Source organism: Acipenser ruthenus, chromosome 14 (assembly GCF_902713425.1).
Source record: "Acipenser ruthenus chromosome 14, fAciRut3.2 maternal haplotype, whole genome shotgun sequence".
Taxonomy (NCBI): domain Eukaryota; kingdom Metazoa; phylum Chordata; class Actinopteri; order Acipenseriformes; family Acipenseridae; genus Acipenser; species Acipenser ruthenus.
Window position 1 is genome coordinate 7,948,977 of NC_081202.1, and position 12,475 is coordinate 7,961,451.

The window sequence follows — 12,475 nt, forward strand, 5'->3', positions numbered from 1 at the left end:
TTTTAATGGAACATTTTGCAGCCCTGGGGAATCATCCTGGATGGCATCAACCACCTATCTGCGGTTATACTGAGATTTCTCCTAAAAATAGGTGGTCGATGTAATTCTGTAGGATTTAACAGTTGTAGTAAAATGCTCTAATCAAATCTAGGGGTGGCTAATCTAAGGGGGTTTGTTTGGAACTGTGCACAGAAGATCACTATGTGGGAAACTATGTAAGGAACAGGTCATCAATCAGTCATGTTTTGTAAATCTATTGTCTCTAGAAGACGTTGCAACTGTAGACACGCAAGCCAAAAAACATTACACAGTACCTTAATACAGCAAATGTAACCTTGACCTGACATAGCTATAAATGCATTACAAAAATAAATACAAACACAGGCTGACAGAACAATTTCCTTTATTAAAAAGATACACTAAGAGGAACAAACCTCAAAGTGTACTGAAACTTTTTTTTTTAATGCTACATGCCAAAATGTACAGTACTATACATAAAAGTGCAGTGTCACATGGATTAACAGTACATTTTCCAGAACTGTACACTATTACACTTCGTTTTATTTATTTATGTATATATTTATTTTCTACTTGTTCATTAATGTATGGATTGAAATGGAAACGCAACAGTACAGAACAAAGTCTGAAGTTCCTCTAAAATTTTAAAGGCACTTTCACATGTACATACTACAGATGTACATTGACACAATAAGGTAACAGTCAAAACGCAGGAAACTACCAGCACTGAGGTTTAGCCAAATTACAGTAATACAGTATTAGTACAGTATTAGATGTGCGCGGGAGGTACCACTTAGTACGTCTGCAGTTGTATTAGTCTTCCCTATTACATGTCCACTTTTTTCACTGTACTTAAAATATACATAGAACCATCAAACTACTATTTACTTACACAAATGCATCTAATGGCCATCCACTAAAATGTATAATTTCTAATGATTATTATAATCTCTGTAAACAGCATTTTATATAAGCATTATGCAGTCCAGTACTGTATTTATCGCTATTTAAATACACACAAAATTGTGCAATTTTAAAGGTGTGGTATCTATTTTGATGACATAGGCTCATTACGTCACCTTCAGAAAGAGTGTGGGCCAGATTTTCCTGGCACATGTTTTTTACTTTCAATCTGTCTTTTTATTTTATTTTTGAGGCTGTACTTGAGTGGAAAGTGGCACGTATAAATGAATAAAGAGGTTTTAGCACTTTAATATCCACCGGGATTTACTGTAAAAAAAAAAAAAAAAAAACACTATCTAAAAACAAAAAAAAAACGAACTAAAAACAAACAGCTCTGTGTAGTTTTCCACCTGCTAGAGAAAATAATTATCATTCAGTTGAGTTAACAGGCATTTAATTAATACAAACAAGACAACAAAATGCAAAGTAGATTTGTACATTCATAGGCACAGGGCAGGTTTAAGGGAGGTTTCAGAATTAGACAGAACAGTGCCTAGCACTTGAATTGCTGCCCCTGAAATGGCTCTGGACAAAATGACCTGGTATAAAACCAGCAGTCATTGACTACTAGTTTAATATATTACTTCTTTTAAACATACAGTATTGTGTGTATGTTACTTTGGGCTTGGGATGGGAAGGGTAGCTGGTTTACACACAGGGGTTATACTGACAACCAAAGAATGTTCTAGAAATTATCAGAACATGGCAAATACAGGAGAGAAAAAAAAACATTTAGCATGTGCCAGAGGTACCCTCAAACAGCTGAATGTGTCTTTTGTTAGAGGGGAAAAAATTGTAGCAAAGGTAGGGTCCCTTATGAGAGACCCTTAATGTTGTGTCACCACCCCCGAGACTATGTTGTATGGCTTGCTTTGACTAAATAAAAAGTAGAAGTACCACTTAAATGAAAAGGCTTTTTCTATTGGCAGTAGGACCCAAACCAGTGGGTCTGTTTGCTGCTGAATTAAAAGGGAGAGTTTAAAGTGAGCGCTTCCTCTCCTGACGGTCGCACCTTTGTTTCTTGGCCTATGTAAACACCTGACATGAATACAGCAGCTTTAAGCAGTGGTTATCAGTAAGGATAGAGCTATAGTTTCTACCTGGCAGTAAGGCCTGAAGAATGTAACACAAAAACAACCGTGTTGAACAGAGAAAGAGAATGTCCGCCTTCAAAAATCAACAAAGACTTCCATAGTCCCTCACAGGAAGTTGTAAAATAACACTTATTTGAAATGCAAGCTTTTGAATGTTTTTACAATATGGGAAGCCTTTGTGATTTGTGTTGCTTTTGTTTGCCTTTTTTTTCCTTTAGAATCTAGCGGTACAGCATACAGGCTTTTTATTTATTTATTTATTTTTATTTCAAGTCTATGTGGTGTTTGTTATTGGCCTCAAATAATACTGTATGATAATCCAGTTTTTACAGAGGCATGTAAAAATGCCCTTTGTTATTAAATGCAGCTAATTGGAGACATTTACTTTCTAACACTCAAAGAATACATAGCCAGCTTACAAACACATAACTAACAATATTTATCTTAATACCCCATTTAGTTTTGACCACGCTGTGGATCCTTTTTATTCATTTATTTCATTTTTTAGTTAGTTGTATTTAATCGTCCCTGCATTTTACTGTGCAGGCGTAACCTTCAGATTCACATTGTGCATGACTTGTCTGTAGGACCTGGGCCAGCGGCGGGAGGTCCATGACTGGGGTTAGTCTTAGGAAGAACCATTGGTTTCGGTCTCAAGGCTGGGGGTTTCAGCTGGACTCCCATGCGCGGGGCCACCATGGGTTTGAAGGTGCTCATGGTGTCGCTGGAGGAGCTGGTGCTGCGGCGCATTGGCGGCTCACTGGTCATCAGCATGATGTTGTGGAGTGGGCTCAGGGACTCGGTGGAGGTGGCCGGGGTGGGCGCGTTCTTCATCTGCTCCAGGGTGTCCAGCACTACATCAGGGGCGTGTTTGGCTGTGCTCTGGCGTTCCAGCTCCCGCAACTCATTCAGGGCTGTGTTCATCGTCTCCTCGATATCCTGCCATAGGAAATACATTCTGGGAGTTAAATATCATGTTCACCTAATTACAGTGCATTGTGTGCTCAGTTATTTTCTATAATTTTTTGAAAAATTAATGTAGATCTCTGCTGAATGCACTGCAGATGGAGATATCACAAATCGAATTGTTAAAAACCTATTTGAAAAATGCTATTCCAAAAAATGTCTATAGTGAAAATAACTTATGTCAGGCTTTGAGCACATGTAGAGAGGGAGAGCCTATTTTACCCCCTAACGTGTCTTACAAAAGGAATCATTCACAAGTCTGTTATATAAAGGACATGTCAAGTTCAGAATTAATTATATTAAAAACACAGCATTGAAATAATCATGTTTCTCTCAATTAAGTTCCCTCTTTTAAATTTTTGGTTTGTATATGTAACCTTCTTTTAAGACATCATGCTGACTCAGTGTGCAATACTGATGCCTTGAAAGCGGCCTTCGTTCTTCCTTCAGAGAAGGGAATTGGCTTTAAATAGTATTTTAAACCATTAAGGGCTTTACAGCCCCATACTTACTGACATGCAGTAATTTGTATACTTAATGGGAGAGGCTTATTCTAAAAATGTGATTTAATTGTGTCTGATTTATCCTAATCTTATTACAGTCATCATAGTCTTAGAATGTCCTTACCTCCTGAAAGCAAGGGATATCGATTCATTTAAAGCTTTTATAAAGGTGTTAAAATAGATATATTTATAGAAAGTCTCGAAGGCTATTATTATACAGGCATGTCTGCTTGCACTACTGCAATCCTGATGCTGATGTAGATAAAGCCCCCTTGAGGATGAGGTGTGGTATCCCACGGGGCCAGCCTGTGAAATGTGTGACCGTTGGGTGGGTCAACTGTGGGTCACCTGCATCGCTGTCAATGAGCAGGATGGCTGAAACAGGAATAAACAGAAGGCCTGAACCAAACAGCCAATCTTATCCTGTTGTGCGCACTTTTACTAGGAACCTTAGTGTTTAAGTGAGACAGAACGTGAAACAAAGTGCTTATGTTCAGGCTTTCTAACAAGTAGTGATCTTTGTCACAGAGCTCCTTTTCTATACAATCGCATCACGCAGTCACCTCTTCTCTCATGTTCCCAATCCTCCTTCCTTTATACAACTGCAGGTCAACGATGGCCAATTAAGGAGGACTGGCTTCAAAAATCATTGACTGACATATGCACAGGTTTTTCTATTTAACATGTGCCTATTGGTGCATTCATCAGCACACACCTGAGGAAGGCTGGGATGTAGGGCAGGGAATGAACCTCTTTCCTATAAAGCATACACACAAATACATTGCAACAGTCTGCAGTGATGATAAAAGAAGGAAAGGCTGGTGACTGTGCAGAGGTCTACATACCTCACAATATAGAAGTTTATTTTAATAATGTAAACTGTAAGTAATTAAATAATATAATGGTTAAGATTTATTTTGTTAGCTAAAATTACTTTTAAAAAAACACATTATAAATCCTGCTAACCCACTTCCATAAAGCTTGTTAACACTCACCTGAGCAATGCTCTCTGGGTCTAGGGGTTTGTGCTGCTCACTGAATCCGGGGTACTGCCCTGAAGAGGTGGACCTGCGGATGGGAGGGCTCTCCATCTTCTTGAGGGAGTCGTGGCGGCTGATGTTAGTGATGCTGCCTGGTCCGGCGCGGCGCCTCCTCTCAGGGCTGTCTACAGGCAGGTTGCGGTTGTGCAGCAGGGAGCGCGGGCTGTGATGGCTGCCGTGGCTGCCATGGTTACCCATGTTGGGGGAGCCCATCTCCAAAGAGGTGTTCAGCATGGGGTGAGGCGGATGCATCATGCAGTGACCCTCGCTGGAGCGGCCCGTGGAGCGGCGTGGTGGGGGAGGCTCTGTCCTCTTTCTGTGTCTGAGGAGCAAAATTTAAAAAAAAAATAGCAGATAGAACACAGGTACTCAATTGTGACTCTTTCAGTGCCTTCCAAATCAGTACCTTGTTTCAATAATTATGAACTTGGACTGGAATGAACGAACCAACAGTGAGTACATTGACACATTTTAATGAGTCTGTTTTTTTTATTTTTTTTTATTTAAAACAATCATATTGCATGCACCAGGTGAAACCTGTGTTAATTTGTCACACAATATTTGTGATGGATAAAAGGACATGCTGCTGCTTTTGAAGTGTTTGAAATGAGATGGTTGACATTTGAAATAATGTTATCGAGTCAGTTTGCTTGGCTTATTCCGAGTAATAAAGTTAAGAAAATAAAGAAAGGAATATTATATAATATGTAATATGTAACACAGTGAAACCAGAAACATTTGCGACTGCTCAGTCTGTAAGCAGTCGTGCCTCCGACAAGTTATTTAAGTCCTGTTCTTTTGGAGAGATGTCAGCATTAATAATTCATTGAAAACTTGGCTTGTACAGCACAGTGTGGCACAGAGGACACATAAAGAGAGCATTTTAACAATAAATACTAGAAGGTGCCTCTTTTAAAGCTTTGAGGCTTTCCTTATTAGACATTATTGTAAATGAAAGCTGATCAGGGCTGCATAACAGTAACAAGCTGTAACCACAGACAGCTTTATCAATCGACCAGAAGTACTTGTTGTCACAATTCTTTATTACGGGCTGCTACCTGGTGTCTAATAGGGTGTATAAAAAAAACCCTAGTGTTTTCCCACAATCCCTTATGGTATTCTCAAACCTTTACCATAAACAGTGTTTTGCAGGTCTGGATATCACAGTTATTTTAACTAATGGATTGTTGTTTATATTCACTTTCTAGTTTCAGTCTTTACATACTTGTGACTTTTCAAACAAACTGTAACCATTAACCTCTCCCCCCTGCAACCCTCTACCTATAATGGATTTAGGAAATACCACATTTGTTCTATGCAGTATCTCTTACTGATGTTACTTACATGGGACAGTGTTGCAGGGGGACAGGCCATTGGTTACACTATGCTGTACATGTGTCCCTTTGAGGCCACTGGAGTGCTTTAAACCTATGAGTTTTAACAAGTCAGCAGGATAATGGACACAGAAATGACAGGTAAAGTTAAACTAAGCTTTACGTTAGTTAAGATGAATGTGATATTTCATAACTGAACCAAGTTGCTTTTTAAGTGGAACATAGTAAATCAAAGATGCAAAGGGAATAATAAGAACTGAAAAATATCTTAACTCTAAAATAAAAACTCATGCTGTTCCAATGGGTCAGATTCCATATTGAATGGAAACAGGAGAAATGTTCATAAAAACAAGGCATTAAAGACTGCATTCATTATTTATGGTGAATATATCACAAGTTCCTCTAATTGTCCTTGAACCCAGTATTTTGAGCAGAAATCGATAATTGTGGCATCAGCATTTTAAATCCAACCGGTGCTTTTATACACAGCTATCAAGCAATGCATCGAGGACTGATGATCCTTATTGTCCTATAAAATTATATCTCCTTGCAGAACAGCCGGTTGCTACTTAAGGCTCTGTCACCTGCCAACATAGGCCTCAGGATGCCTGTCAGGCGGGGAGCTGATTTCATTCGACAAACACTTGTCTTCGCTCAATGGTCCACTGCTGGCTTCACTGTCAGCTTTCAGGCTCAATGTATCTGAAAATGTATCATCGCTGAAACCAAACAGACAAGGGACAGATACAATTGTTAAGTTCATCAGTACACTTTATAGCTCAACACTGAATTCAATTAAATAAATGTTTCTAAAAATAACAATCCTGCCAAAATAAACAAGGACTTGCTTAGTTGTATATTGTATATTTTCAGAAGTAAATAAATAGCATTCTGATCTGTAGAGTATTCTTTTTTTAATCATTAAGAGCTTATTTCCCCCTGCCAGGACATATGGCTAAGCTATCACGACAGCTTGAATAATGTTTCTGATTTCAGACTGAACCCACATAGCCAGTGAGTTGCTGACTTGTGGGCAGTTTCCACAAATCTCAAATCTCGCACTATGATCATAAATAAAGCAGGTTGACACCCACCTCTATGCGTGATCAAAACAGTTTAAAGGAAATAAGGTACCAAATAGTGGAAGGCAGGATTCCCCCTCATCACCCTGGAGAATCTGCTCACAGTGAGACTTTTTAACAATGAATTTTAAACATGAACAGGTGCTTGCCTGACCCTTTAACTAACACAACACATTAGAAGCTTTAAACTGAATTATTGATACCCGCAAGACGATAAAAACAGAACTTGATGGCATATGAGACCCACCATAAATTCAGTTAAAAGGAGCAACTTGTTTTTATTAATTAAAAGGATCAAACATTTCTAACTCTTCTCCACTGAAAAAGGCAGAAGGGTTTACAAATTGCCAGCCACTACTGACAATAATGGAAAGCGCTTGTGAAAAGCTATACCTGGAGTCGTTTTGCTGAGCTTTCATGGTTACATTCTCACTTGCGCAGAATTCAGGATGGGGGTGGGGGCTCTAGTTGTTACGCAACATTTGCAATGAAGTAATTAAGTAATTAATTAACTCCAGGAATAAAGATATGTTAAAAAGAAGCCCATGAATTTTTTTATCCCAATAATTGGGTAGTTTTCTATGCTTCCTTAGCTATTAGAGATGTAACAATGATTCAGCTAATCTGTTATTGCTCATCATTGCTTTGATTTTACGAGCCTCATTAAACGTTCATTGATTGATTAATCTTCCTGGTGCCCTACTGGGAGGCTCATGCAGTTAGCTACCTGGTAGAAAAAAATACAGTTTATATTAAATAAATGTGGATGAAATACTGTGGTCAGCTAGACAATTCTTAATATTGGTAGAACACTGTTTGGCTCCAGGGTTTCTTGAGATTGCAGCTGATACATGAAGTCAGCCAGCAGCCTCAGGCACTATCCTCTTTGTCTTTTGCTAGGGGAAAGCTTACTGTAATTGTCTATGTTAATGTAATTAACCTGCGCTGGTACAGGAATGTAATGTAAATCAGCTAGATTGTGTTGTGCTGCTTTTCTCTCACTGTCTCCTGAGGCAAGCAAGAAGGTTCACCTGAATGCTTTGTATCAGTATTATTTAAGTAATAACTCCTTTGGAGTGTTCCATCTCATCCAAGTATTGACCCTGGCATAATGCCCAACAGCAATTGAAACTAAACGACAAATACATTTAATTTAAAATAACTTCCATTCTGGAGAAACTGGCATTGCTCTATCAAGGATGTCAAACTCATATCCTGGAGGACCGCAGTGTCTTCTGGCTTGCATTCCACCGAGCTCTCAATTACTTAATTGGTCTCATTATTTTATTACTTGGACAAATTTAACACTTCTTTCCAGACCTCAAAAGGTTTTCTAGGTAGTGTACCTTGAATCAAGTGCATTTATGAAATCATCAACTGTAAAAGACCTTGAAAACATATTAAATATCCAACTGAACAAATAATTAGATCAATTAAGTTAATTGAAAACCAGAAGGCCCTGCGGCCCTCAAGGACTGGACTTTGACACGCCTGCTCTATATATTGGGTAAGCAGTCACACAAGCCTTTAAAACAAAACAGTCAAGTTAAGGGCATTTTAAATTTGTATACATTTCAAATACTTACGTATCCTGAACCACTATGTACTGATGTGGCACCAATCCATCAATCCCATTATGTCTGCCTTCCCACCAGTCGTCAGAAGCACGGCGATAGAGTAGCAGGGAGGCTCCCTTTTTGAAGGACAGCTCTCGAGCAGACCTGCCAATGTAATCGAACTTGGCTATGGCTTCAATGGGCTCACATTCTGAAAGAGAAAAACAAAAGGAAGAAATGGCTTGAAAGATGCTTACACAACCATTGTCAACAAAATCAATTTACTCTAACCCATGGGTATAATTATTATTCGATTTAAGTATTTGATTTAAGAGTAAGTAGCTTTTAAATGACATGTTCTTTGTTGCTGTCCCTTTTTTTTATCATGTTGTCGATCATTCCTAGTGGTGAAATGCAGGCAAGATCAACCAAATGTCTTTATATTAGTGCACAGCCATGTACTGCCAGCAAAACAAAACCAAACTCAATCCAAAGTAATGGACCACTGGATGGCGCTGGCTCTTATTTCTATAAAGACAGATCTAGCCTAAGATACAATATATGAGCAATTACAAGAAGAACCATGAAGAATGACTGTAAGGGCCAATACAATGCCAGAGCACTGGGTTCATTAATTGTGTTCATTAATTGCTATTAAAAAAGAACACTTAAAAATTGAATATGGTGGCAGATTGGAGACATAACTGGAATTTTACGAGCCTCTTTTAGCGCATTGATGCCTGGAGTTTTGGACGCAATCATTTCACTCTGTCCTCGGCACATTCAATTTCCGTACAGTGTAGAGTTCCCCAGTATGATTGGTTCTATAGACTGTTCTTGTGTAGCAATTAAACCACATAAGAGATATGGAATAAAACAGTACCATTCAACTCATGTACAGGTTACATCTAATTTATTTCTTTAAAACAGCAGTGTGGGTACTCGCCTAGAAAACAGAGCAGTGACAGACAGCTACATTTACCATACATGGCGATATAGGAGTGTTTTAAATGCAGAGTTCCATGTGCAAACAACTTTAATGACATTGAGATTTATTAACACCTATTACTTAGAAATGTGCTTGCGACAATTATAAACTGCAAACAAATCAAGTCATTTATTCACGCACAAATAACAAATATAGGCCCTGGTCTTTAAAGGGTTAAATGATTGTAACACAGGTGTTCAGGCCTTAAAAGAAATAAGAATAGAAAACTAGCTAATTTGTTCATCCCCAGCCCCCATAAGAGAAGAAACTTTATTTTGCACATCACTGAATTTATCTTTCTGTGTAAATAAATCAACTCTCTGCAGACCGGCATTCCAGTGTATAAAAACAAACTAGCAACTACAGGCAGTTGATATTGGTATAAACATTTTTGCTTCATTAATGTGCCAATGCTGTTGTGAATGTACACAAGAAAAAAAAAATTATAGATATTTTAAACACCTGTCCAAGGTCTCCAAAATGACTCCAAGCTTGCCTCTTAAATCAGAATGACAAGAGTACAGCAAGTTAATTAGACCTGACAGGTTTATTAAATGTACACTGTCTAAATGAGTAAATCCCGCATCTGCAAATCTGGCTGCTAATAAAGGAAAGATAATTGAATCAATAGAGCTGGTTACGGATCTGGGATGTTTAAAATCAGCCTGTGTCTCAGAGGGTTCAGATTCCACATCCCAAATGGGGAATTTGAAGAGGTGCATTTAAACAGGCAATGGTTTTGATTTTTTGGAATTTCATTGAAAACTGACATTTTTTTTTGTTTTGCTAAGTTTTCTCTGGGATAAAACAAACATGCCAGTGGTCTTAACTCAAAGACATGCCAGTGGTTTTAGGAAAAACAGAGCCAGTCACTGGTTTCACAAAGCTTGAGAAACACTGATATACAGTCTAAGATTCTAAAGCTTTTTTTGGAGAGCACAGTGCAAATGTAAACCAGCAATATATCCTGTTATATACAAGACTTTCAGTGTTTGGAAGCCGACTGTGGCACAATCACATTATAGTTAACACCGGTTATAAGCAACTGCTGCAGCATTTTACTGGTGAATCAATACAGCTAACTAGTTTTTCTTTGTTTTTTTATACAGCTCTGGTAAGGAAGATCAATATTGGAACATACAGTGAGTATTAAGCTTAATGGTTTTTAACAAAGACTGCACTCTCATCGCCCTAAGCTGTATTCATGAGATCCTGCTGTAAGTGTGCTGTTTTTTTTTATTATTCTTTTAAGTTTAAATTTATCCCAAGGCCCATAATGAAGGTAAATAGGGGTGAAACAGCCAAAGCACTGTAATGACATCCCAAGGTTTTGTGAATTTAGTCTAAGCAAACCAGCATGGTTCATTTGTCCTTGTATTTTTAAATTATTTTTAATCAGTACAGTGTACTAAAACATAACAAAGGTGTTGCAAAGAAAGTGCATTTAGACAGTGGAAGAGAAGTAAGGCAAACACTGCAATTCAACACCATATACAGTACTGTGCAAAGTGTACCTTTACCCTGGAAGCAACACAAATATGTAAGGTTTTTAACCTGATTCCCCCTTTTTAGAAAATAAAGCCAAACCTCTTAGTGTATTATTATTATTTTTTATTTGTAATGATTTTTAAACCCAATTTATTTTTAACCCTAAAGAGTAAAAAATGCAGCTCCATTATTTGTACATTTAATTTGTTGTTAACGAACTACAATTAAAACAGTGAGCTCAGAGAAAATGTATGGAGTCAGTTCTCTTAAGATGAAGAATGAATGTGCTGGGGTGATGAAATTCCTTTGGATCCTATCGCCATGGAAACAAAACTCAATCTCACAGTGATGGGAACAGCCCACTGCATCACCCAAACAGACAGTTCCATTGTCCAGCCGTCAACCTTGTGGCCTTTCACAGGCGAGAGTGCTGAACTTCAATATTTCCATAATACTGGTTAATTTTAACAATAATGGATAGAGAATGCCTGAATATATTTCATGTGACCTTTACAGAGCCGGGTGATGCAGTGACTCATCCTGTTTGACTTGCAACAGGTTCCACCCAGCATGGGGGTAAACAAGTGAGATAAGGTCGGTAATGACATTCAATAGAACTTTTACTTCTTAAAGGGTTTTATATATATTAAAATGTGTTGCTGAGGATAACAAATACTTTCACAAAGCAGTTTAACTTTCTCTATTAAAGAGTAAGTAGCTTCTAATCACTTTTTATTTTTTGTTATGATGTTTGCAATAATTCTAAGTGAGACCTGGGGCTACATAGCAAGGGGAAGTGCATGACAGGGAGAATTCATGGAATTATTTTGTTATCTACAATTGCTTTAGCAATTGCATTATATAAGCAATTTTCACTCAAGTTGTCCATTAACACCAACACTCAAGTATCAAGTATCACAGGCCTCTGATCAGAGTTGTTTCAGGGAGGCAGATGATTTCAGGGAAGATGATTTAGCCTATACAGTACTTTGCGTGTTCAAGTTATTTTATAATCAATGCTTTGCGTATGAAAATAAAATAAATCTATTCACAAATCAAATAAAAATATTACAGCACATGGTCTAGTGTCTGCATAGTAATTGCTGCAGTCTATAAACTGGCTCAATTTTTACAAGTACAGAAGTAGGATAGACAGAAACTTTCAAGTCCTAATTGGATAACAGAAACACAAAGCAATTGTGAGTTTGAACTTTGTCCCTCGTAGATTTGCCTTTCCTTGATCTTATTTTTGCATCCCATAACTTCTACAAAAGTGATCCTGTTACCAGTAGCAATGACACCGAGAGACACTGGGATCAATTTAAACTTGTGTAAACTTGGTATTTCATGCACTTTGTTGTCTTTTGGTTTGGTAATAAGGTCAATACAAATCCAAGAATATGTGAGAAAGAAGCTACTCTCCCAAGTGCTCTAGATGCATCC

At 37.9% G+C, this 12,475-nt stretch overlaps 1 protein-coding gene across 3 annotated transcripts in view; it reads right to left on the minus strand.

The window, feature by feature from the left end:
* Nucleotides 1-386: 386 nt before the first annotated feature.
* Nucleotides 387-12,475, minus strand: part of LOC117419774 (SLIT-ROBO Rho GTPase-activating protein 1) — a 96,319-nt gene continuing 84,230 nt past the window's right edge. For 2 of the 3 annotated variants that reach the window (XM_058985728.1, XM_058985729.1), the window contains exons 19-22: nucleotides 8,587-8,767; nucleotides 6,503-6,637; nucleotides 4,540-4,906; nucleotides 387-3,014 (exon numbers count right to left, since the gene is read on the minus strand). In XM_058985728.1, coding sequence (XP_058841711.1) covers nucleotides 2,637-3,014; nucleotides 4,540-4,906; nucleotides 6,503-6,637; nucleotides 8,587-8,767 — 1,061 coding nt within the window. In that variant the 3' untranslated portion in view covers nucleotides 387-2,636. Of the gene's footprint in view, nucleotides 3,015-3,668; nucleotides 3,920-4,539; nucleotides 4,907-6,502; nucleotides 6,638-8,586; nucleotides 8,768-12,475 lie in introns of all 3 variants that reach the window. The other variant, XR_009307236.1, reaches the window with a different exon arrangement.